At 50.1% G+C, this 26,298-nt stretch overlaps 6 protein-coding genes across 6 annotated transcripts; 3 read left to right on the forward strand and 3 right to left on the reverse strand.

Annotated features, from left to right (window-relative positions):
* Positions 1-1,045: 1,045 nt before the first annotated feature.
* TGAM01_v200006 (calcineurin-like phosphoesterase) lies at positions 1,046-2,684 on the forward strand (the record flags this gene model as incomplete). Its single annotated transcript, XM_018809959.1, has 3 exons — positions 1,046-2,395; positions 2,451-2,603; positions 2,655-2,684. 3 exons carry the CDS (start codon positions 1,046-1,048, stop codon positions 2,682-2,684), a joined length of 1,533 nt encoding a protein of 510 aa, XP_018656852.1.
* An 820-nt stretch (positions 2,685-3,504) lies between these two features.
* On the forward strand, positions 3,505-4,725 carry TGAM01_v200008 (hypothetical protein; the record flags this gene model as incomplete). The annotated part of the gene is made up of 1 exon (XM_018809958.1): positions 3,505-4,725. One exon carries the CDS (start codon positions 3,505-3,507, stop codon positions 4,723-4,725), a length of 1,221 nt encoding a protein of 406 aa, XP_018656851.1.
* A 255-nt stretch (positions 4,726-4,980) lies between these two features.
* On the reverse strand, positions 4,981-5,947 carry TGAM01_v200007 (hypothetical protein; the record flags this gene model as incomplete). Its single annotated transcript, XM_018809957.1, has 2 exons — positions 4,981-5,797; positions 5,883-5,947. The coding sequence occupies 2 exons, from the start codon at positions 5,945-5,947 to the stop codon at positions 4,981-4,983; spliced, it is 882 nt and encodes a 293-aa protein (XP_018656850.1).
* A 1,146-nt stretch (positions 5,948-7,093) lies between these two features.
* TGAM01_v200009 (succinate-semialdehyde dehydrogenase (NADP+)) lies at positions 7,094-8,874 on the reverse strand (the record flags this gene model as incomplete). Its single annotated transcript, XM_018809956.2, has 4 exons — positions 7,094-8,108; positions 8,169-8,538; positions 8,596-8,686; positions 8,776-8,874. 4 exons carry the CDS (start codon positions 8,872-8,874, stop codon positions 7,094-7,096), a joined length of 1,575 nt encoding a protein of 524 aa, XP_018656849.2.
* Positions 8,875-9,808: 934 nt separating this feature from the next.
* On the reverse strand, positions 9,809-10,768 carry TGAM01_v200010 (hypothetical protein; the record flags this gene model as incomplete). Its single annotated transcript, XM_018809955.1, has 3 exons — positions 9,809-10,073; positions 10,130-10,426; positions 10,488-10,768. 3 exons carry the CDS (start codon positions 10,766-10,768, stop codon positions 9,809-9,811), a joined length of 843 nt encoding a protein of 280 aa, XP_018656848.1.
* A 4,983-nt stretch (positions 10,769-15,751) lies between these two features.
* TGAM01_v200011 (hypothetical protein) lies at positions 15,752-20,342 on the forward strand (the record flags this gene model as incomplete). The annotated part of the gene is made up of 2 exons (XM_018809953.1): positions 15,752-20,164; positions 20,241-20,342. The coding sequence occupies 2 exons, from the start codon at positions 15,752-15,754 to the stop codon at positions 20,340-20,342; spliced, it is 4,515 nt and encodes a 1,504-aa protein (XP_018656846.1).
* Between the last annotated feature and the right edge of the window lie 5,956 nt (positions 20,343-26,298).

The following is a 26,298-nucleotide window of genomic DNA, read 5'->3' on the forward strand; positions in this document are numbered from 1 at the left end:
TTGGTATCTCCAAGAAACTTGTACGTGCATGCCATTCTTATTCTCTTCCTCCCTCTTCTCCGTCACAATCCCATCTCTTGCGGCGAACGTCCAAGCGAGACGAGACATCCTGGCCGTGCTTCCGAGACTTGGCTTTAGCACCACCAGATCCATGTTTCGGCCGTAGGCCCTGATCTGCAAGGTACCTTTTTTCCTTCGTCTTGAATCTGTTGCATCCTGCTTCGCCTGTCACCCAACAAGCTCTACAAGTACCCGTACAAGCTGTCTCCCGCAGAAGCTGTGCCTTCGTTGCTATCGTTGCCTTGCCATCACAACCTCTTCTGGATGCTGCGTTGACTCCTTGCGACGCCATTGCGTGTGCTTCGTCTCTCTGCAGAGTCCCAGCTCGTTGCTGTTATATCACATACACAACTACACTCACACACCACCCCGCTCCTGCGCCCTGCTCCCGCGTATGCAGCAGACACAACCGCTCCGGACCGGCCGCGCTGATTCCGCCGTCTAGAATTTTTTTTCCAACGGCCGAGGCCACTTTCGCATATTTACCATCGTATCCCCGACCTGCTTGTGGGCGGTTCCTGACCCCGGAGCGCTGTTTCCAGAGCTGCCGGTCTCGACCCGGAATATCCAGTCACGAGCTGCCGCTGCCACGACGTCATCCGCTCCAACAACCCTGAGCTCCCATAAGCTTCTCCAAGCTGGCCTGTCCTCCTAGGCTCTCGCCTAAGACAACCAAAACGGACGCTCCAAGGAGCCAGCGATCCTCTTTCTTTACCGACCTCGGTCGACGATTCCATCCTCCCTAAGACGGGCTGGGATTGCGGTTACTCATCTTCTACTAAAATCCCCGTCACGACTTTTGCCACGCGAGCGCTGTTGCAAGACGACAAATCCGATCAACGCCAGGTCTGGAAAAGCATAGGTCTGTTCGCCTCGTTGGCAATCTTGCGACACCTTTTTTTTTTCTCTCTCCGCAAATTTTGCTACATCGAAAAATCAGCATTCTCGCACTCTAGGCTCCCTAGCCTCATCCATCTGAACCACAATGGGCAACCAATCTTCCAAAGAGGGCGGCTCCAAAAACGGCGGCGGAGATGGCCTCCAGTCTTATCCTTCCTTCAGCAAGTCGGATACCAAAGACTCGACTCGATCTTTCCGTGGGCTGCGGTCTAAGATCCCCGGCAGCGGTAAGACCGACAGTCCGAGAAACTCGGTTGTGCTCAACGGCGACGATGCTGCTTCAGTCAGGTCTGGTAGGAGTGGTCGCTCCAGCATTTCCCGCTCCGGCAAAAGCACCGACACGATCCCGCTGAGAAGCCCCTCGACCGACCTATCCGCAGCGAATTCAATCGAAGACGGGCTACCCCCGCCGTCTCCAGTCTCCGAATCAGTCATGAGTGGCGCGCACGATGTGAGCGCTGCACAGGCTTCGGGCGAAGTTGACCACGTTTCCGACCAGCCTCCGTCGGCCAACGCCAGCCTCAATACGCATCTACTCCCTCCGGGCAAGTCCATTCTAGTGAAGCAGGCGGATGCTCCCGTCAAGAAGCCTAAGAAGCCCAAGAATGACGCCATGGGCATGGACGAAATAAAGGAGATGGACCTCGATGACTATATCAAGAGACTGCTCGATGCTGGATACGCCGGCAAGGTCACCAAGAGCGTATGCCTCAAGAATGCGGAAATCATGGCTATATGTGCACGGGTCCGAGAGATCTTCTTGGCCCAGCCCGCGCTACTGGAGCTCGATGCTCCCGTCAAGATTGTTGGGGACGTGCATGGGCAGTATACTGATCTCATTCGTATGTTTGAGATGTGCGGATTTCCCCCCACTTCCAACTACCTCTTCCTCGGAGACTATGTCGATCGAGGGAAGCAATCACTCGAGACAATCCTGTTATTGCTCTGCTATAAGCTCAAGTTCCCCGAAAACTTCTTCCTGCTTCGAGGAAACCACGAGTGTGCCAACGTGACTCGAGTCTACGGTTTCTACGACGAATGTAAGCGAAGGTGCAACATCAAAGTCTGGAAGACCTTTATTGATTGCTTCAATACGCTTCCGATTGCTGCCATTGTGGCTGGAAAGATATTTTGTGTCCACGGAGGTCTGTCGCCTGCTTTGAGCCATATGGACGATATTCGCAACATCGCACGACCCACCGATGTTCCTGACTACGGTTTGCTGAATGACCTTCTGTGGGCCGATCCGGCCGATATGGAGCAAGATTGGGAAGCAAACGAGCGAGGAGTTAGTTATTGTTTTGGAAAGAAGGTTATTACTGATTTCCTCGCAACTCATGATTTTGACCTGGTCTGCCGCGCCCACATGGTGGTAGAAGACGGGTATGAGTTCTTCAACGATCGAGTATTAGTCACAGTGTTCAGCGCACCAAATGTGAGTTAACCTTATGTCTTTGACGCTCCTCTTTCCTCTTACTGACTGTCTATAGTATTGCGGTGAATTTGATAATTGGGGTGCAGTCATGTCTGTATCGTCCGAGCTGCTCTGCAGCTTTGAGCTTCTGAAACCTCTCGACTCTAGTGCTCTGAAGAGCCATATTAAGAAAGGCCGGAATAAGCGGCAGCAAATGCTCAACAGTCCTGTAAGCAAGCCGCTCATCTGTCAAATGGCGTATATACTAACGATTCGGTAGCCTGCGCTGGTCATGCCTCAGAGTGTCTAATGACGCGAATTCTAAGAGAATTGTGCTCTCTATACTCTCTCTCCACTCTCAATACTTGCATTTTTCTTTTTCACACGACAAAAAAAGAAACCAGGAGGCGGCTTGAAGTTGCCAGCAGGCAACACCATACATCTTATACCATATTCTTAACAAGGGGGGCTATGTGTCCATGTGATTGATATGGCAAGGCAACATAGTATGTGGCTACTGCAGCCACGGGGTAATAACCGTGGCGAGGAATTGACTGGCTTATCTGAACGGTAAAACGTAATTGTCTGAGCCAAGACCTGAAACGGTCTCTTGGCATCACGCCCTGCTATGGGCCGCATTTCTTTTGGGCAGGCGGATATTATTCTTTTTCTCTTTCTTTATTTCTTTCCTCTCCTTTTTCAATACATGTCGGCGCCATGAAATTGGGAGGATCAATGGGTAGATGAACAAGACTTTCTAGCAGATAGGATCTATGACCATGGCATTGGAGAATTGTTCACTGGAGCTCTATACAAACTGAGCTCACGCTGGGGGTCTCTGAGACGTTCACTGTCATTCTAGATGATGCGTCTACTTGTTTTGGGCCAACTAGCGGTAGAAGATTTAACAATGGGGCTTTTTTTCTTCTTGAAAATACCTTTGATCTGGTTATTCTGTGACTTGTAGTGCTCATACCTGGGAAAACTGTATGGCCGCAGCATGTTTGCCTTGCAATATATGGCAGCTGTGTGCTTAGTCATCAAGCGACAGATTTTGGTCTTCGGCGTCAAGACCATCCCACTTCAGCATAGGAAGTTCAGTCCAGGCACAACAACCACCAACCGCCGCCATGAGCTCACAGACACTCCGCTCGCTATCGCGAGCGAGGCCAGAGCTGGGGAATGCTGGATATGCCCTAAGAGGCTACTTCCGCCAGTTCTCCACGACGCAATCGCAGTTTGACGAGACCCCCAGCGTCCCCAATGCCAAACCTTCGGCTCGACAGCGAACCCGTGCGGCGGCCAGCGAAATCAATGCCCTACAAAAGAACCGAACAAGCAGCCAGGGGACCCCCAACCCTACAGGCTCTTCAGCGGCGCCGGCACAGCCCCGAGTAATCGATGTGCGGAGTCTTCCCAGAGGAGGAACGCTTCGGGGGCGGGGTGGACTGCGAGGACGAGGCGGCAGCGGGCAGAACGCAGCAGCTACGGGACCCCGAACTGCTTCACCGAGCGGAAACCGATTTGCGGGTGCGAACAGAGGGAGGACGTCTGCGATCGGTGCCGGACGGGGAGGACGAACTGGTGGTGGCGCTACACGAGGAGGAAGAGGTGGGAGGACCGGTGGTAGAGGTGGAGCGGCAAAGGCCAAAGAAGGCGGCGACAACAAGGCTGCTGCTGGTGCTGGCGCGCGGGGAAAGAGACAGGATCCCTTTGAGAGAATGGACCCCCAGGAGCAGCAGTTTGACGACGCGATGCGATTCGGCACGAAGACGACGTATGCGCCTTCTTTGACCAAAGAGGGCCTGGCGGCGTTTGTTCCTGCGATGCCTTCTACACGGGAGAGCCGCTTGGCTGCTGTGATGGAGAATTTGAATATTCTCGGTGGAAGAGCTGATCCCGTGGGTGTGCCGCAGGGATTGCAGGCGAAGAACTATGCTGATGAGGTGGAGGCCAATGGGGCGCGGTTCTTTGCGGATGTGAAGGCGAGGGAGGCGGCGGAGGAGTATCTGCAGGAGAAGAGGAGGCTGGACCAGGAATTGGCGGCATCGTCAGCTGATGAGGGAGCCAAGGTTGCCGCAGGGGAGCAAAAGACTATTATCCAGGACGCCGAGGAGTCCATCAAGAAGACGATTCTGGATTCTGTCGTCGAGGGCAAGCACGAGAAGCCTGCGTTTGCGACGGATCCCGTGGGGATTTCGAGGTCGTGGCATCTGAGGGCGGGTACGTATACGCAGAGGGATGTGGAGAGCTTTGAGAAGAAGTTGACGTCTTTGCTGGGCGCTGCAGGAGCTGCTGGTGCTAAAGGCGGCGCTGCTAAGGGTGGGAAGAATGTGAAGGCGAAGGCTTGAAAGATGTGATGGCTTGGGAACAATAAAAGGGTGACTATATATACATGTATTTTTGTACGATTAAAAAGAAATGATAGAAACATGGGCTGTGTTATGATACTGAAATCTCATTGATATTCTGAGTTATATATATAAAAATTGATCATGAAAAGTGTACAGCTATAGCTGCTCCCTTACTTTATGCTGTGATAATGCATAAAGGGGGTCTTGTTTTTTTTGTATTGTACATGACGACGTTGATATCTACTTCACATCTCAGTTGCGATCAAGCTGCTTAATCACCTGCGCCTCCTCGCCATCAATCTCCTTCATCTTCTTATCCTGCACCTTTTGCAGCTCCTTATCCGCCTTCCTCACCACATCCGGCAGCACGGTGCCATTCTTCTTCCACTCCTTGAGCGCCTTCTCGTGCTTTGTCCGCGCCTGGCGCACCCTGTCCTTCCACGCCTGACACGCCTCCTTGACGCGGCGCACGAGGTCGTCCTTGCGCTCCATTTCGACCTTGAGGAGGAGCTCGAGCTCATTGTCGTCGGAGCGCTGGGGCTGCTGGTTGAAGTCCTTGCTGGACTGGACGGCGGACATGATGGGCTTGAGGTACTCGCGGTCGTTGACGAGGAGCGAGATGATGCGGCCGGAGCGGGGCACGATCTGGGCGAGCTCGTGGAGGGGAAAGGTCACTTTGGAGCCGTCGTCGTCTTTGAGGGCGACGGGGAGGGCGCCGAGGGCGTCGGGGTTGAAGCGGCCGCCGTGGAGGACGGCTTGGAGCTGGGCTTTGAAGTGGATGTCGATGGGGGCGTAGGCGGCTGTTAGGGAGGAGAAGTCGAGGGGGTCCTCGGGATTGGGCTGGGTGGTGTCGGCGGCTTTGGAGGAGGAGGAGGAGCGTGGTGATGGTGATGAAGATGATGGAGTTTCGGGGCTGTTGCTTGCGGGAGCGATTTTGCGCTTTTTGAGGAGAGATGAGGAGTGGCTGAATGGACGAGAGAATGAAGCAGCGCAGGGAGCTTTGTTGGTATGTGTAAAGCTTGTTAATGAGAGGCGAGAGGCTGGTGATGCAGAGGAAAGGCAGAGACGTCTGTATGTTTGGAAGAGTTAGCTGCGGAGCTCTCGCAACTTCGAATTGGCAGTTCAATTGAGCTGCTTGCATGGGGGGTTTTTACCCTTCCGGTTGCGCAAGTAAGCGCATTCCATGGCTGGCAAGGCCACTTGAACGAGAGAGCGCCATGGCGAATGATTGTGTGTGGTTGATGAATGGATTGGTCTCGTGTTGGAAGCAGCTTGTAAAGAGCTTGCAGAGAGGTGGGGTGACGTACATACATAGTGGGCGCGAGCTGTTGGATGATAAGATAAGGCAGCTGAGTTGCAACAAGAACAGGCACACTATTCTAAAATTGAATGCCCAATCTAGATAGACGAGAATAACTACCTAGGTAATCGGTTCATATCTTCAGTTCGGTCTTGTTTCTTTCCGTTCACGTGTTCATTTCATTTTCTTTGAATTACTCTCTTCATAGTGGCTAGACTGCACCTGTTCTCGTCTAACGTATTGGCAGCGAACAGACCTCAAGGATACGGATGTAATAGAAACAGTGCATAACTGGGTAGTAGTAAAAACTCACAAATGCTGTTTCGACTGAGTATAGCATTCTTAAACTTGTTCGTGAATGAATTGGGTATATTTCTATCTATATAGCTGCCTTGTCTTTGAAGCCCCTTCCACTTTGAAAACACCATCAAAGCTAAAACAAAAGGAGGCCATAACAATCGCCATTACGCCTATAAATGATTATTTAACATACTAACTAACACGCAATAATCAACCGGTTTCTACAAACCGGTCAACCCGAGCAAAAAAAGAAATCCATATTATTGATATGACCATGGCAGGGGTCGAACCTGCGACCTTTCGCGGTACTTCTGTAAGGCGACTGCGCTAACCACTGCGCCACATAGTCGTGTGATTTCTTGTTGGGTTAGCGGCAAGGTAAACGAGTATATGAAGCTAACATAAAAAGACCGTTCTTCAAATTGTTTACATGTAGGCACAATGATTTGAGCAGCCGTGCAGTTGAAGCCGCAACACGTTATAAGGAAAGCCTATCACTTTCCTTCCTTGCAAATTTTATTCAAATATTGTGTTGCTATTGGTTGCTTGATCTAGGACTACTGTTGGGTTGATCATGAGAACGCTTCCCTTGAACAAATTCTATACTAAGTCCGAAGAGCATATATATGATCGAAAACATCACACTTCACTCTCCTATTGGCTTCACAATCTTCCTTGTTATTTGTGTTATCATCATCTCATTGTATCGTAGAACATTAAAAGCTTTTAGCTAACCCCCCCATCTACCTCGTTCATTTCACATATTTAGCTCTGAAGAGGCTTGCCCATCCCACCATAGGTCATCATCTTTGTAATCTGGTACTCTGCAATACCGTATTTTGACCCCTCTCTACCAAAACCACTCTCCTTAACACCTCCGAAAGGCGAGACAGGGTCAGAGATGATACCGGTGTTAATACCAATCATGCCAACCTCCAGAGCTTCAGCAACACGGTGGACCCGCTCCAAGTCACGAGCGTAAAAATAGCCAGCCAGGCCAACTTCAGAGGCATTCGCCAGCTTGACAACCTCGGCCTCAGTCTTGAATTTGAAGAGGCCGGCAACAGGACCAAAGGTCTCCTCAGAGGCAATAGCCATATCGGCATTCATGTCACGCAGGACAGTCATGTCGTAAAAGTTGGATCCAACATCAGGTAGCTTCTGGCCACCGACGAGGAGCTTGGCGCCCTTCTTGATGGCGTCTTGGACGTGGTGGTCGACCTTGCCGATGGCGCGGTCGTGGATGAGAGGACCGTGAGTGACACCCTCTGCGAAGCCGTTGCCAATCTTGAATGCCTTGACCTTTTCGACGAATTTAGCCACAAAATCTTCATAGATGCCCTCCTGAACGTAGATTCTGTTGGCGCACACGCAGGTCTGGCCTGAAGATCGGAATTTGGAAGCAACGGCGCCCGCGACAGCAGCGTCAATATCAGCATCGTCAAAGACGATAAAGGGGGAGTTTCCACCGAGCTCCAGTGACAGTTTCTTGAGAGTGCTGGATGACTGCTTCATCAGAAGTTTGCCGACGTTTGTGGAGCCAGTAAAGGAGACCTTCTTGATTGTGGGGTTTGTCGTCAGTTGCTCGCCGATGGCGATGGTGTTATCATTTGTCGTCACGATGTTGACCACGCCCTTGGGGATTCCAGCTCGGTGAGCCAGCTCAGCAAGCGCAAGGGCTGTGAGGGGGGTCTCGGCGGGCGCCTTGCACACGACGGTGCATCCCGCTGCCAGAGCCGGGCCAATCTTTCTCGTAATCATAGCCGCGGGGAAGTTCCATCTGTGGTCATTTGGTGTCAGCGCAATGTGGTCTAAGTTCTAAGAGGGACATGTAACATACGGAGTGATCAGACCGCAAACACCAACAGGCTCCTTGGTAGTCCATACTCGGTTTCCTGGTACGCTGGCCGGAATGACGTCGCCGTATGTGCGGGGAGCCTCCTCGCTGAACCATTCGAAGAAGTTGGCAGCATAGGCGGCCTCACCTCTGGCATCTGCGAGAGGCTTTCCGTTCTCCCAGGTGATAAGCTGGGCAATGTCCTCTGTGTTCTCTACGGCAAGGTCGTACCACTTGCGCAGCAGCTTCGCGCGCTCGCGGCCGGTCAGATTTCGGAATGTCTTGAAGGCATCGGCGGCAGCAGTGATGGCGGACTCGGTATCGCTGGTGGTGAATTCGGGACATGTTGTGATTACTTCGCCAGTGGCGGGATCTTATGACGGATAGCCTAACATTTGCAGAGACATAAACAGGGAAGAGAGAAGCTCACCGGTGACCTCAAAGGTCTTGCCAGACTTGGCAGCCACCCACGCGCCATTGACATAGCAAACATCCTTCTTCAGCAGGGACGGATCTCTGAGCTATTGTTGCGTTCAAACTCCAATTAGCTTTCGGCTACTCCCAGGAGCGACGACATGGACCAATTGCGCCACAGCGGCCTGGAACGTACCTTGGGGGCCATGGTGGAAGCTCTTCTGACTAGAATTGACGATATACCGGGAGCGCAGCGATAGGCCGAGGAAGCAGCAAGTCGATGCAGTAACGCCATTGAAACGGAAGAATTGCAAGATACAAAGAGAGGGCGGAGGAATCTAGTTATACTAATTAATCTACGGGCTCGTTACACAGTCTAAAGCCTTCGATGATGGGGGTTTAGCTAGCACAAGTAGCTCTGGACGCAGCTTGGCGGTACGTGATTGGAAATACTCGAGTCTAGATTGCGGAGGAGGCAAGATGTCATGAACCGGCCCGGGTCAAAGCGCGGGTGGAGGCGGGGACCTCGATCAGTGACGTTCACGCGGCACTACAGCAGCGGGTTGGCGGGCAAGAGGGGTGCAAGAAACACCGCCGGTCTAGCACAGAGACTGTAAGTGATAGGCGGCGGTGTTTTTTGCTCCCCGCATGGCGGGGTACCGGCGCTGGATCAGGATCCATCTCTGCGACACTGCAAGCTGGCTGGCGGCCAGAACCGGGTAGAAGCGTGGATTACTTTTACATACAGGTGTGCGTTACATGCACATGAGGTAGGCCAGGCTTGATATGCACGAGGCCGGGCCGGTGGAAGCCACGCCGGGGCTGGGGCCGGAACGGAAGCATTAATGCCTGGAATAGGAAGTTATTTTGCTGCGTGTACTGAGACTCGTGACCAGGTAGGAAACCGTGTTATTGGTTATGTAGTTTCAAATTCAACTTGATTGATCATCGTGCTTGGGTATATAAAATATGTGACAAAAGAAATGAAAAATATATGTACATGGTTGCGGATTATGGCCTCCTTTTTTTTTTGGCGGGTTTCCTCACTCCAATCCTCAATCTCTGCTCTTCTTTCCATGGCCTCCAGGGCCTAGTATCATTACCATCCATCATATTGCTTGCATGAGAAAACCTTGCGCCATTGCCTTATCCGAATAACTCAAACACGCCCTGTTCATGGCGGACATATAACGATGAAGAAAGAAAAATGTCATGGAGCCAGCTGGCTCCTAAGCGTACGACACTACTTCACTCTCCTGTCTTAGTGGGAGCTTTCGGTCGAGAATGTGGAAGGCGTGTGTTCTCGGTGTAAAAGGCACGGCTCCCGAAGCCATTGGCTGCTTCATGCCCATCTCTTTCAGGCCGCCCAGTTCAATGCCCTTGCCCTCTTTTACAGGCTCTTCATCATCCTCGTCCTCGTCGGTATCCAAGTCGTTGAGGTGATTAGGCCACATGGAATAGAGAGAGAAACCAAGGAGCAGCAGGTACACGGTCCTAGAGTCAGAGTCAGTAAGACACATGGGTTATCGTGGGGATTAGCCGAGGCTTACAGCATGTATAATGTGATGAAGAGCGAGCTCTGTGCAATTTGACAGTTGGTGTACTGGCCGTATGGCTTGGCCATATCGCAACCATATCGAAAGTACCACGCGGCCGGTGCCGGGTATCTCGGGTCGGTGTAATCGGGTCCAACTTGGCCATAGGTGCTCACGGCATAAAGGACGACCAGAGCAGTGGAGCTGGCGACAGATACAATGGGATACCACACTCGCATGATGACAGCAATGAGCTTGCTGAGGAGGAAGAAGAGAGAGATGACGGCGATGGCGACGTTGAAATCAGTAAGCCTATTCACAGAGGGGTTAATTACGCTGTTCTTTCTCGTCATCGGGCTCTTGACAAACTGACTTTTGTGACCAGATGAAAGCGAGTTTCGGTTGACTCGTGTGATTGGCATAGGCGTAGAGAATGATGGCGGGGTTTGAGTTGAGACGGTGGTCCCATCCAATCTGCCACAGGGCAGTTCGATACAGATTCGGCTGTGAGAGGGCCGTGATGACGAGCAGAGGTATCAAGCCGATGAATTCCACCAGCATCAGCCAGCGCATCGCCGTTCTTGGGACTCTGGGCCATTTGCGATGGAGGACGTGGTAAGTCCACGGTCGACCTTTGGGGCCAAAGATACCCATTTTGGACAGCCTTTTCCTGCTTCCTTTCCTCGTTTTTTTTCTTCGCTTTACCCTCTTTAGTGAGAGGGAATAGCAGAATGTTCTAAATCAAACAGGCTGCTTAAAATGATTTAAGCTCGATAAGGCGCCGAATGCCAGCTTCTTCGCGATGCAGGGAGCTCTATGCGTACGCCGCAGCAGGACTAAAAGCTCATGTCCGCGTATATGCTCACTTATAAGTGATCGTTGCGCCCAGGCGTCGCTTTGTTCTGCTCTTGTGACCGCGGCTGTCTTTTCGTCGTCCCTTCAGCTCCAGGCTTTGATCTTCTCTCGTTCGTCCAAAATCAGTTTCACATTCGAAAATGGTGCAATGGCCTCTTGAAGGGGGGCCCGACGCATTTTATTCCAGAGCCTCGTGAGAGGGAACCAGTACCCAGCGCTTCCGAACTCTACTGAATGGGGGGGGGCGCTTTAGCGACCAACTCCCCCCCAGCGGCCAGGCGAGTTAGAGTCTCTGGCGCTCGCTTGGCGGTGGAGAAGCCTCTGCAAGGTGCAGGCGCTTGGGCCTGTGATGAGCTGCGATTGGCCAGACTGCCAGGTGACAGCGAAACCCCGGGCCAATCGCAGCGGCTGTCCTGCCTCTGTTTTAAGCGCCCAGATCCGAGGTGCATGGCACGATTGGCAGGCAGGCCAATTATGTGGCCCGCATGCCCGCCATCAGAGCCTGCGATCGCCAGACTTTCAGCGGCAGCGGGACCGGGCAGGAGAAATTTCACCTTCGCAGCGGCCTCGATGCGCTGCTCCCCTTGCCCGCTGCTGGTGACGCCGAGCACGTTGCTTGCAGATGTTTGGCATGGCAAGGCGCCCGGCTCGGACTTCCGTGCGAGTACGAGGGTGCTCAGGCCGATGGAGCCCATGATTCCAGCTAGTGCGAGCAGGTTTATTATTCATTCACGGCTGTTGGGCCTGGTGTTCAAGTGTTGTACAGACAATCTAATCAATGATTTCTATTCGGCCGCACGCCATGATGGGTGGCGCCAATAGTGTGCCGAGCCAAGCGTCTTGGCTCGTGGGCTCGCATTGCGGCTTTGGAGCTGTCCGAGTGCCTGGACGCCACAATATTGCGTGGTTGGCTCTTTTGTTGGTTCGATAAGAACATGCATGCCGGGGGAGTTGAGTTCCTCGGTCTTTAAGTTGCGTACATGCACCTACATATGCAAGGGACTCAACGTCGGCTTTTTTGTTACATCGACGATTCAGCATACAGTTCTGAACTCTGGTTTAGAAGTAAGGCACATACATGTAGTAGTTTCTTCCCGCGGGTTAACGTCTGAGTAAGCTTACACTCAGTTTAACTTTGGAACCAAGAACGCCTCTTCCGCTCTGACAGAACTATTATATAAGGTAAGTTGCCACCAGGCCTTGCTGCTACCACAACCGTAATGTGTAAATGAGAACTTGATAAGCGAGCCTCGCTTTATCAGTAGCAATTCCATGCAACATTATGCCACCACATCGTAGCAAAAATAGGCAGCATGTTATAAACCTTGCTTATTCTGTCTTTCATGGGTCCGCCCGTTTCTCCGCACGGGACGCTTCCGGGGCGGCAAGCTGAGACAAAAAGATGCAGTCGAGATGATCAGCAACATGTACATAGTATGCTTTTTACTGGGTTATATGTTAAGGGCATACTCAACTGTTCATCGATTTAGCATAAATTGCGACGAGCGATGATCCTCTATCTGAATCCCAGATTTGAGTATATCACGATTCAGCACATCGCCAAGCACTGCAAGGGCGCCGTCTGCGGGGTTCAATGTAGGGTAGCTTGAAGTTGACAGTAGGAGAGACATTTGATGTTTGCTTATGACCCTACCGCCGTAGTTGTAAAGCCGAGTTCTCGCCTAAATAAAGCTCAGACAAGACTTTGAGCTGGACACAAAACTATCACAGGCACCTAACAATCTGCGCTCTCTCGCAATTACTATACTTCATATTAAGTACAAGTGGGAATGCAGCTGAAAGGGCTGCCGGCTGCAAAACAGGCCCAACAAGCCAAGCCATCGCGTGAAATGGCCGCATATCGAGTGACCTGCAGCAGACCCCAGAGTGACGGGTAGGGATTACAAGCAAGTGCTTGTACCCGCGGCGCTAAGAAACATCAGATGTTGCTGATTTGATGGCAAGCTGATCAGTAATGGGTAGCACTTGGCAGACGCGCATGGATTTCCGGGGCTCTACTAATATCCCGCGAGCTCATGCAGCAACGAAGTCGTTTCGACTTGATGGCGATGAATAAGCACGGGCTAATAAACAGCGAAAAATATCCACTCCCTGTTGGTTTGGCTTTTCTGCGTAAGAAATTGATTCTGTTAAATGCTGGTACATTCCTTACAAACCGACCGGCGCTACGATATAATACTACTTACTGATTGATACCTCGGTCCTATGCATTTATATGTAGATGCGGGCTTGCAAGATTCCTGATCAGTAGCGTGAATCTTTCCTCTCACTTCTCGTTTTCCTAAAAGAGTAAAACAGAGCGCTGTAATTCCGAAAAGTCGCTAAACGGCCAGTCGTCTATTTAGTCAGGTACATGTACTCGTGTATCTAACCCAACACACTTTGGCTGCACCTATGAGACATGGCCTCACAAGTATGTGTCTACAAATACGAGTATCACAAAGCCGCCAAAGGCCGATGGTGAGACAGCTGACAGCCAAAGGAGCAAGCTAAGGTGTGCTTGCATGCGCTTCTTGGCCTTCTCTCCAAGCGGGATGTCCGCCGACGTACCTATGTATCTCTTCTGCGGCTGCCCTTGGGCTCAGCTCAATTTGATCTTCAGTTTTTCTCTGTCTTTTTCCCTTTCTGTGTTTTTTTTCCCGATGCTATTTTTTTGGTCTCATCTTTATCTCGGGCTTTTGATAATTTTTTTTTATCCGAATTCCACCCAGCGGCAAATGAAAGTCGCTCGTCCCTGTCTTAGTGGGTAGCTCAGACGAATCTAGAACGGTCTAGAGTAACGAGTGCGAGCGTGACCCCAAGTCCGCTGTGCGCTCAGAAATCAATTTTTAGTAAGGATCAGGTCAAATTCAAAATGTATCTGTATGGACTGCTACCTAATACGCCACGAATCCTTCAGGTGCTGTCTTATATGAGGTACGTTTTTGTACTATGTACCTGCATAAGGTGGACTGGGTTTATATGCCTGTGCAATATAAACACTCGCGGTCTAAATATCAACCTGCTTGGGTATGTCAACATGAGCCTGATATGCCGTGGCGGTGATTGCATGTATTTGTAACCAATTCCCGTTGAGGTGTCGTACAATCCGGGTGAGATATGTATGACAGCCGTTGTTTTGACACCAAAAGTCTTTTTCCACTTGGGATGCCAGCCGTCTCTTAGCAGAGGAAAATACCCAGCCTAGCTCGGAGCAGCTCCTCCACTGACCCCTGCTTCGCCACCTTTATTTTCACAGTAGCACTGCTAGCGGAGGGCTGATTTGCTGGAAATTACCCGAAGAGAGCTCCATTCTCATCAAGCAAGGAGAATTGAGTGCATACAGTAAAACGTGGTGACATTTGCAGGCTAATGCGCACTATGCTGCCGCGCAGGGAAAGGGCCTAGCCGGTGCGACGGACAGTGTGGACAGCCCAATCAGACACCGTAGGTGGACTCGGCAGTGCTGCAGCTAAAACAGCAACCAGGAAAAAAAAAAAAAAAAAAAAAAGAGAGAAGTCGACCCACGATAGGCCTTTTGCACCCCCCACCGAGGCAATCCACATCCATCCCGTCGTCTCCCTGCGTCGGCTCTGCTGTGGTTCCTCCTTCAGCTGCTAGCAGCAGTAGCACAGGGCCAATATCTGTCTAGTCCAGTGCAGGTGCCGGCATAATCAATGCTGCCACCAGCACTATTGCTAGCGATGCGACCGCTACGACCGCTCTGGCAGCCCATGGAGCCAGTGGGGGGTTTCTGGCCGGGATTGCTTGAATCGATGATTTCGCGGTCCATCAGCCCTTTTGCCCTCGCTGCTCTGACACCTGCCGGCTCTAGTCACCCGTTGGGCTTTGCAACTCCACTCAGGCAACTGCCATCCGGAGCCTCAGCGCTGATCAGCAGTTCCCCGGCAAAGCGACCCTTATTGTCGGGTCCGTCGACCATCTCCGGCACTCGTCTGCGTTGATCCATCGCCAGGACAGACCCGGTGAGTCTCTTCTGCGGCCGTCTGTCTGTCTGTCTGTCTGCCTGTCTGTCTATCTGTCCATCTGTCAGTTGCTGGAAGCCGTGCTGCGCGGCTCGCCCCTATCGATGCCGCCCAAAGCTCATGCTGCTTACGCCTGGAGCTCCCTTTCGCCATCCTGAGGTCCCACAGCCACGACACTTCCATAAGCTCAGCTTGCGCGATTCCAAGGTCTGTGGACACTGACCGAGTTCCGTTCAGCCTATACGTTCGTTTCAGCCGTTGTACTGCGCATAGGGGACTCGATACGTGGTCCTGGTCCTGGCCCTGCTGCTACTCTTTGCTTGCCTCCCCGGCCACCTCCTCTCTCTCTGCAGCCTCACCGCGAACACTTCCTCGTATACAGCACGCAAAGGGTCCTGCCGTCTACACGCCGTGCCGCAATCGACGTCTCATCGGCTGCCGTGCTCGTGCCCTGCCCGCATGGCCTGCAAAGCCGTTGAAAGACATTCCAGGTGCGGCTACCCATAGAGGGTCAACGGCGACGGCTCGCTCGCTCGGCCCATACCCACCCATCATCCACCCTCGCTCGTCGGGCCATCTCGATCTCGTCTGCACAAGTCCCATACAGCCATAGTAGGCCTAGACCCGTCCGCCACTCGGGTGTCCTGACAAGGTTCGACACCCTCTCCATAAACCCCGCTGTCAGTGAATCTTAGGTCTTGGTCTTCATCGGAAGCCTGCCTTGCTGCAACCAAGCTTTTCGAAGCGAGCTCCTTCTTTCTGTCCTCTGGCATCCTCGCCCCCTCCCGCCGCCTTAATGCAGACCGAGGACGACGCCTCCGCAGATTGCTCTGGCTTTGCCTCCGCCTCTGCTCCTGCATTCTCTTATGCTGCCATCTCTCACCCGTCTTCCGTGCCATCAGAATCAGCACCAACATCAGCACCAGCCTCGACTCAGGCTCCCAGCGCTGCCTCTGGCTCCGGGCTACCGAACCTCCCCCCCAGCTTTGGCCAAGGACCAGCAATCTCTCCTCGACCTCTTGCGCCGGTGCTGGAGACGGCGTCTTCGCCCTTCTTCGCGGGCACTTCGCGCCAGGAGCACTCTAGACACCATTCGGCAGGCTTGCCGGTGCCATGGCATCTCGACAATAGCAGCACTAGTCAAGCAGGCTCTCAGCCCCCAGCAAACTCGATTGCGCCCCTACCATCGCCAAAGAGACACTACGGCTTAAGCCAGGCTGCAACCGCAGGTTCATCATCCGCTGAAAGAGCCGCAAAGCGCCAGTCGCGCAGAAGCAAGCCCGGCCAAGCGATGGGGTCGGTACCGACAAAGAAGCCTCGCACGGGCGCCTCGCCTTCGAGGAGACTAGAAATGCTAAGCGATGCCATGTTTCCTCTGAGCTCCATGCAAGTGAATCGCGAAGATGCAGTCTCTCCTCTCTTCTTTTCCCACGGCCCTGCACGGCATTTTCCTCGTCCTCATAGCGTTCCTGTCTCAGATGCAGCTGCGGCCATTATCACACAAGCTCGCGAGGAAACTGCAGGGACTGTCACGACGCTGAAACTCCCCAGAGCTAGCGTAAGCTCCACAAATGCGGCTCTCTCTGGCAGCACACCGTCGTCCATGGATATGTCTGTACCGTCTCTGAGCCCGGATATGCGCAGCCTGCCCCCTAGCTTGCAGATGCTTCAGGGTGTTGGCGTTCTCGAGCTTCTTGAGCACGACGATAGGCCGACGTTCCTGGTTGATCTCGCCAACTCATCAAACGCTAACCGCCCTGGCTTGCCGATCGTTTACTATAATGGATCTTTGCGGGCTGCCGAGTCGATCCACAGCCTTTTGAACCCCGAGCAAGAAGACCCTGCGTGTCCCGATCTCCCGGAAAACTTTAATGAGTTCAGATCCTGGGCTATGGCTAGTGGGACTGATACGCTGGACGTGCCTTCATCAACTTATGAGTACGGCGGGATCACATGGAATTGCACAACTTTAAGACGGCGGTTTCGGTTCATTAGCGCAAGTGCTGCGTATCATGCAACGCGTCCGACATCGCCAATGGTGGAAGAAACAGCGGAAGAAGAAACCATCATGCTGGGGCAAGATATCAGTGCCCAACCTTTGTCGACGCCAGTTACCCCCGCTGTTGATATCCTCGAGCCGCCCGACTACTTCGGTAACGCCACTGTGAAGCCTCCGCTTGAGTCTATAGACACAACCCTCACAACTCCCGGAACTGGCAGCATAGAGTCCATCTATGATATAAACCGACGCCATCCGGACGATTTCACCAACCAAGTACTGCAATCACAGCCCGTAAGATCGACATTTGACTGGACCAGGATTCCGTACAACGACAACCTCCCAGAGCATATCAAATTAGCCAAGTCGATAGACTGGGGCTCTACACCTGTTGGGCCTATGAGTGAATGGAGCTATAATCTGAGAGGCATGACAAATCTCATCATGGCCAGCCCGAATCCAACCGCCATGTACTGGGGCCCTGAATTTGTCAGTTTCTATAACGCTGCATATGTAGCTTTGGCCGGCAGCAAACATCCAAACCTTATGGGCCAACGATATGCAGATGGCTGGCACGAGATCAAGGATGAGTTTTTGCCCATTTTCAAAACTGCTTGGGACTCTGGTCAAGCAATCATGAAGCACGATAACCAGATTTTCATCAACAGGCATGGATTTTTGGAAGAAACTTTCTTCTCGTGGTCCATAATTCCAATCCTTGGCGAAGAAGGCGAGGTAGTCGGTTTATACAACCCATGTTTCGAAAACACTCGACGAAGAATGAATGAGCGCCGGATGCTTACCTTGCGAGAGATAGGAGAGCGGACGGCTTCAGCGGCCTCCATCAACGAATTTTGGCCGCAGTTGAGGAAGGGCCTGGCGTTTAACGAATATGACATTCCGTTCAGCATGGTCTACTCTGTCAGAGACGAACCCGAAAGCGAAGTGTCGTCGCTACACTCTGGTAGCTTTACCAATTCGCCCCAGCTCATTCTCGAGGGATCTCCTGGTGTCCCAGAAGGCCACGTCGCGGCCCCTCAAACCATAGATCTACGTACATCAGACGAAGGGTTTGCGCCGTATGTGCGACAATCCTTGGCGCGGGGCGGTGAACCTGTTGTGTTATCAGAAGATGATGGTACTCTGCCTAAGCATCTCATAGAAGGATTTGAGTGGCGAGGGTTTGGGGAACCGTGTAGAACTATTGTCGTCTTCCCGGTCATTCCTACAAACACCGGCGAAGCTGTAACAGGTTTTATTGTGCTTGGGGTGAACCCACGGCGGCCCTATAACGACGACTACAAGCTATTTATCCACCTTCTATCGCGGCAGCTGGCAACCTCTATGGCTTCGGTTCTGCTGTTTGAAGAAGAGATTCGGCGTGGCCAGCGAGCAGCACACCTCGCCCTGATGGATCGTCAAGAGCTCTCAGAAAAGCTCGAGCAACGCACACAAGAAGCCAGCGAGTTGGAATTGAAATTCACACGCATGGCTGAGTTTGCCCCGGTTGGAATGTTCATTGCCGACAATCTTGGCCACATCAACTACTGTAACGACATGTGGTGGCAGATCTCTCGCAACGCTCGATCCGAGCAAATAGGTACTGTCTGGATGGACAGTGTTCGAGTTGAAGATAGGCCTAGGCTGGAGGAGGCTTGGACACGTCTTCTGGAGCAAAAAGTGACCATTTCATTAGAATTTCGATTCAACTGCAGCCAAGTTAGCGGAGATCACACTGTCGACACCTGGGTCCTGATGAGCGCCTTTCCGGAGAAGGGTCCCGATGGCAGTTTGGCATCCATTTTTGGCTGCATTACAGATATCTCTTCCCAGAAATGGGCTGAAAGGGTTCAGAGCGAAAGACGCGAAGAAGCTGTGGAGCTGAAGCGCCAGCAAGAAAATTTCATCGACATCACGAGCCACGAAATGAGAAACCCCTTGTCGGCGATCCTTCAGTGTGTAGATCAAATCGCCAATAGCATTGCCTCGTTCAACGCCCACTCGGACAAAGCAGAAGTAGATACCCTTTTGGAATCCTGTCTTGATGCTGCCAATACCATCAATCTTTGCGCCAGCCACCAAAAGCGTATTGTTGACGATATTTTGACGCTGTCGAAGCTCGATTCCAACTTACTAGCTGTCACTCCTGTTGATGAGCAGCCAATAAAGGTTGTCCATCGTACGCTCAAGATGTTTGAAGCAGAGTTGATTGCGCACGACATAGCTTTCGAATTCCGCGTCGACAATAGCTTCGACACTTATGGAGTCAACTGGGCGAAACTGGATCCATCACGACTGAGGCAAGTGCTGATCAATCTCATGACCAACGCTATCAAGTTCACACAGGGTCGAGAGAAGCGTGCCATTACCGTGAGTATGTGCGCAACGAAAGATATCTCTGAGGTTACAAGTCAAGGGACGTTTTACTTTGAACGAAACGATGTACAGCGGACAGTCGGCATGAATATTGATAACGAAGGGGAGTGGGGCTCTGGTGAACGGTTCAATATCCACTGCTCAGTGGAGGACACCGGCGCTGGTCTTGGTGATGAAGAAATGAAGGTCCTCTTCCAACGCTTCCAGCAAGCCACTCCTCGGACGCATGTACAGTATGGTGGCTCTGGGCTGGGACTATTCATCTCCAGGATTTTGACTGAAATGCAAGGTGGCCAGATCGGCGTCTCTTCGCAGCGGGATGCTGGAAGCAAGTTCAGTTTTTACATACAGAGCCGCAAATGCCTGAATCCCCCTTCTGAATATGAACACATCACGCCATTCAAGCTCGAACGCAAGATTCAGACGCCTCCCAATAGCAGCCAACCCCCGGGCAGTTCTGCGTCGCGAGGCCAGTCGGATGCAGGCCGCAACCCCCTCTTCGACGTTCTCATTGTGGAGGATAATATTGTCAATCAGAAGGTGTTGCAGCGGCAGCTGCGTAACTACGGCAATAACACGTTCGTGGCCAACCACGGTAAAGAGGCACTTCAGACCCTACAGAAATCAAGATTCTGGGCAGGTCAAGAGGCCGAAGGTGTTGATATATCGGTCATCCTTATGGATTTAGAGATGCCTGTCATGGACGGCATGACTTGCGCAAGAAAGATACGTGAACTCGAAAAGGAAGGGACAATTATCAAGCACATCCCTATCATTGCGGTTACGGCTTATGCGCGGCCAGAACAAATTGAAAATGCAAAGGCTGCAGGAATTGTAAGTTTCATCATCCCCTTTGTAGATCCAAATCGTTACCTTTTTGACACTGTCGCTAACCCTTTGCTTCCTATAGGACGATGTTATCTCCAAGCCATTCCGCATTCCCGAGCTCATTCCCAAAATTGAAGAGCTGGTGGGCAAGTATCAGAGCCTTTCTGTGTCGGGCGACACATGAAGGCGATGAACGGCACTACCACTCGGAAAATGCCGCCAATCATGCAGCGGCTTTTCTTTCCCTTGTTCCGCTCTATAATACACATCTGTCTATTATGACATGGCATATGTGAAAAGTTTGATCATTCTCATACCCGTCGCGTTTTTTAGATTTGCATATATACGGTTGCTTAGCGAGACATTTCAAGCCTGGGAGTTTTTGGTATTCATTTCTTCTTTCTTCCCCATTGTGTCAATTTCGCTTTGGGATCTTCTTCTTCTTCTTCTTCTTCTTCTTTTGTTTTCTTTTTTAATTTGATGTCATATTCGGATACAATTGGCGGAGTCAGAAAAGGAAACAGCAAGCGAGGGATTTGGGATTTTCTTTAATTTGTGTTTTTCAATGTTATCGGCATACGCGAGGTGGCCTCCTCAGATACCAAGTTTGTTTTTTTTCTTTAGACAAAGTCAGTCTTATTTACACACGATTGCGAAAATGTGGGAAGAGAGATGGGACATAGATATACTAGAGCGTGTCCTGAGAGAGAGTGAGAGAAAGACAAAGAGAAAGAGCGTTATTGACCGGATTATATATACAAAGAGGTGATCCAGGAGGAGGATGTTAATAAGTATAACGTTAGAAAGGAATACATACACGGAAAATTTCCATCAAGCTACATTGTTCACTCTTGCAGGTTTTTTCTTCTAATTCTTGAGCATTTGAGACAGATACTCATGATTTCGGCTTTCTCGGTAAGAGATAACTGCGTCTCTCGATGAGGCTAAACTACGCTATACATACCGTTCTGCCTGGAGGGTTAGCAATATCTTCTCGGTACTACTATCTGAGTATCTTAGATATGGCCAATATGCAGTTGATATATAAAGTGGAGGCTGAGGGAGATTGGACTCTAGAGCGATCGAAAATCGCCTAGTGTGTGTTTGGGCAACATATGTTGCTTGTGAATACAAAACGTTCAAGGTGATAAGACTTTTAGAGCAGTCAAGTTTGATGAGTTGGGTTTCACTCAATAAGCCGTGTCATACTAATCTAGCACACACCAGAAGCTATAATCGTATGGCAAGAACATAAAAGGGAGATCGATATGACTCTCAGCTTCGAGGGGTCTGGAGAATGTGTTCAGATATGGTTTGAACTGCAACCGAGGGATATAATTCAAGGTACCCCTTCTTGATGAACCAAAGTTTAAAGTTGAAGTCACTAAGACAGCAGAAACTATCGCTGATATCGGAGAACAACCTGCTTGGCTTGGTTCGGCCCTTCGCTCATCTCCTTCTGAAACTGGCGTCGCCATCGTTGGTGCTTTTGTGAGTAGCGTGGGCATGAATCCAAACACCGAGCTGGCCGGGGAACAGGCAGCGGTATTCTTCTGCAATATTGGGTTTGAAGTCAAGGTGTTTGCTCATATAGACAAGATTTCGGATGGCCAATGCTGGTACCCGCTATTCCGATGGCCCGTCGTCGTTATAGGCTATTCGACCACCTGGAGGCTAATGTCTAACAATGGGCTTGAAATAAGCCTAGGCACTTTGAAGAAACTAATAGGGACAGATCGTATAAGCCCTATCAACAACAAGTTTTATATCGTGGGAATGTCGAGATGGCTGGTATCAACGTGTTATTCTGACAGCATTGTGCTTTGGCACATGATTTATTAGAATAACGGTGGTCTCATCTCATATCCTGATGTGGAAAAACTCTAAACTGTTAATGTCAGTGTGTCTGACATGCAAACAAGTCGCCATCTTGGCTGGTGTTCGCAAGTGGAATTCCTTGATGGTAAGAAAATCGCTGTTAAATGTTTATCCTTGAACGGTGTTAACGTGGTCTCCAGTGTCTGCCGATGGCAGCCAAACCAATTATAAGGCGGCTACCGGGGAGAGAGAAACACCATCATGGATCGTTTAGGAGTTCTAGAGAAAAAGATTAGGCCTTCTGTCCCAGAAGCACGTAGTGTTTTGGGACGTCGTGGAGCAAGCGTGGGTGGTTGGTGAACGGGGTAAACATATTGCTCCATTTCTTCCGCACTTCTCTCGATCTTTCCTCCCCTTGATCTCTTGACTATTTGAGATTCGTGTTCATGCATTTGTATCTCCTTTGGCAGGAGAGAGCTGCGTATCTCGGTAATAATTGTCATGGCTATAGTTGGAGAGCTGCCGAAGGCTATAGATAAGTGAAAATACCTACGTGCTGTGGATGGCCGAGTCTTCGTCTTTGATAGTTAGTGTACGAGTGTTCATTTGAATAATATACCATACTTCAATCCTCATGGTTTGTTTATAGCCATAATTGTAAATCATAGTCATGGTACAGAACGTTAATAAATAGGTCTGAAGTAAATCCTCCAAACGATCACAGAACGAATGAAACGAACTCCACGACCAATACACAATAGACAAAATTTTTGCAGTAACAGCAAAGCAAAACACATGATATAGCTAAATGTTTAGCCAAGCCATCGGGTATTTGCGTCCCAATCTGGCGAGCACTGGAAGATCGCAAACTCTCCAGCAAGTGCTATTGTCTGCCGGCAGAGTTGTAATAAAAATCGCCCTGACAAATTATGTTATGGCTGCCAAGAGTATTGCTTGTAAAGTCACGCTGGTGCCGGTTCATTAAACCATCCCACCCTTGCACGGAAGCGCTCTTGTCGACATAAATATCTTGCGCTGTTTGGGAGGTGGACACATCAGGTATTAACTTGTCATCCATTGGATCGAGCTTGTACATGTCGTCCGCAAATTCGAGTGTCTTAGGAATCTTTTCCAATGGAGCCACAGCGACCTTATAGATGGTGGCTTTTCTCATGGAGACGTTAACATCCTCGGCGTTATTGTCAGAAATGGCACAGTCGTCGAATAGTTTCCTATTCAAGAGACTGGCTACCACCTTGTGATATCGCGGGTAATCAAATACGTCATACGATTTTTGTTGTTTAACAAGCTGTTTCGCGAGAGTCCATTTCTTATTTACATCGGCGCCTATGTAACCGGTTTCTTCAACCGACAGACTCTGCCCTCGGCCAATCTCTAACAAGATGATGCAGAGAGAAAGAACCCTAGGATATGGATAAATGATAGAATGCTTGTCGCAGTATTCCATAAATCCATCGTTTTTGTCAACAAATTTGATAACGAAGTAGGGCTTATACGCAAAGAGTACAGTTTCTCTTATCGCATTAATACCACTGTCGTCACCTCTCGGCTCAGGGAGGAAGTGTATAGTGTCGCTCGACCACTTTGTATTCATCCATGGTGAGTCGTAATACTGCCAGAATGATCAGGCAACAATATAAGCTAAAACAAGCTTCATCCGATGAGAGAACCTATGGGTTTTCAAAATCTCTTCAAGGGACTTACTGGGACCAGGAATTGCATGCTGGGTTATGGGAGAACCGTGGTGCAGGTGATAGAGCTTAGAGTCTTGGACATGGCAGCATATGCGACTTTCAAGCTTGGCTCCGACAATCTCGCAGAAGAGACCGGGTAGTACGACGCTTTGCTGTTCAGATCGTCGCGGACTCGGTATTCCAGTGGCAGGATCGTCAGTGTGCCTGATCATCTTTCTATTATGACTCCTGTACGACAATTGAGTCAGTATTTGGCATGTTCTCTAGGTCCAAAAAGCTTGACCCTACGTTGGCACTGTCAACTGTAGATCCTGCCAGTAGTCGCAAGAATTGGGGGAAGCTGAAAAGAGAATATCAAACACCACGCGACCGTTCTCCTGCCCTGAGTCACTCTATATAAACCAAGCAGAGTGGTTACGGCATGTTGAGAAGGATCATCCTCGATGCTGGGAGTGCTTACCATGCCGAAAGCGTGGTCAATCATCCCTAGTGTTTACTTCGATCGAGGAGTTCATCAGGCACACCAAGCTACACCATGGTGATAGTATCACAGAGGATCAGCATCCCACATTGATCTCCGCTGCTGCTAGGGCAGCCCCTTTTGACATAACTCAATGCCCTCTGTGCGACCAAATGGGTCCCGCTGATTCCGATGAACTGCTCGACCACATTGCCGAACATGTGCATACCTTTTCGTTACGGTCTCTTCCCTGGCCAGACGAGCCAAGTACCCACGGGAATAAGCTGAATTTTTTTGATAACCATGATTACTTCGAAGACGGCTCAGACGGCTCAGACGGCCAGTCATACGACGTATTTAATTTAAAAATTACTATAATAATATAATTAAAATAAATTATTATAATATAAATAAAATAAATTTATATTATATAATACTTAATAATATATAAACTATTATAATTACTAATAGTTACTTTATATAGCTATTTATAACCTTAAATATTAAAAATATAACTTTAAAATATATAACGAAAGACGCTGACGATCTTGGTTCTTTGCCTTCAAATGCTTCTTCAACGCAGCGCAGCTTCTCTACAGACGTCGACGAAGGGTCTGCAGAGCTCATGGAGGTGCAGCCCCCACTCAGGGTAGGAGGCTTATGGAAGATGCAGATGTCACCCAGAGGCCCTCCCTACAAGAACTACAAAATTGCAATCATTTGTATATCGCAGCTCGAGTTGACGGCCATCCGCGCCTTGTTCGACGAAATCTATCAAGATATACAACTACATCCGAGTGGCAGCAGTAGGTACTTCGATGACACCGATAAATACATTCTCGGCCGCCTGGGGACACATTATGTGCTTGCTACCCGTTCACGAATCGGACACTATCAGATGTTTGGCGGCTTTAAATTCGCCTCGGATATTGAGAAAAATTTCCCCAAAATAAGGTCGTATTTTGTTGTGGGAACTGGTGGAGGAATACCCTCAGAACGACATGATATTCGCCTAGGTGATGTTGTGGTTCAGCGCTGGTATCATCAAGTTCAATATCGAGGGAGTAATGCAGAAGCGGGAGAGTGCGGAATTCATCGAACGTGTCGGGCCGTCGATGTTCGCTGCAATGAGCTCGATACAAGCTGATAAAAGCCTCCTTTACAATGTTTTAAAGGGACACCTAGAAAACATAGTAAGCTCGGAGCCTGAGTATCAAAGCCCTGGAGAGCATCGTGATACGCTATTCCACGCTGGTTCCAAACACAAATACCGACAAAAGACGTGTGAAGACTGCGAGGGTCCTCATGGTCAGAGAAAGCCTCGGCTTCCAGGGCCACATATTCATCATGGCTTTATTGGCTCTGTAAACTGTCCTGTAGACGACACAACGTCTCGGGACTACATTGGTAAGATGGACGTTCTAAGCCTTGAGGAGGAAGGTGTTGGTAGCCTTATGTTGGCCAGAAACAACTGCTTGATGATTCAGGGAGTTTGCGATTATGCCGACTCGCACAAGAATGACGAGTGGCACAAGTATGCAGCAGCTACTGCTGCTGCCTTTACTAAAGTTTTTCTTCTTTTGGAACCTGACTATATAGACACTCACTATATAAAAGACGTAGGGCGGTTTTTTTATACAAATCATGCAAAAGCAAGAGCTATGGTTCCTTAGCGATGAAAGGTTAGTCTGTCTAGCTCTTACGCTTGCGATGGCAAGGGGAAACATAAGAGTTAGCTAAAATCATATTATTTTATCTACATGGTCGAACATTCGAATGATAAAGAGAGAAAAAGTCTTATACATTTAAGGTTACTCATTAATGTATAGCACAAATAGAACAGAACAGTAATGAACAACATCCTCAACACTTCAAAGTACCTGCTCTTTCTAGCTAGACCTCCACTTGCTCATCAATCCGCTCTTTTTTTTTTATTCTTTTTTTCTTCTTTTCTAAAAACAAGAATTGAAGAAATAGTTACATGTTTCTCCTTCTCGGGCATGCCGTTGTTTCGCCACGGTAGCTCAAGTAACGTCACGTCAAAATCTCCGAATACCATGATTCTCCGTTTCAGCTAAAGCCAAAAAGCCTTGTAGAGCTTGGTCCCAAAAAGAGCATTGAGTGGTGGATTAAAAAGAGCCCGGCGG

The sequence above is a fragment of the Trichoderma gamsii genome, assembly GCF_001481775.2.
Source record: "Trichoderma gamsii strain T6085 chromosome Unknown Scaffold_1.2, whole genome shotgun sequence".
Classification (NCBI taxonomy): Eukaryota; Fungi; Ascomycota; class Sordariomycetes; order Hypocreales; family Hypocreaceae; genus Trichoderma; species Trichoderma gamsii.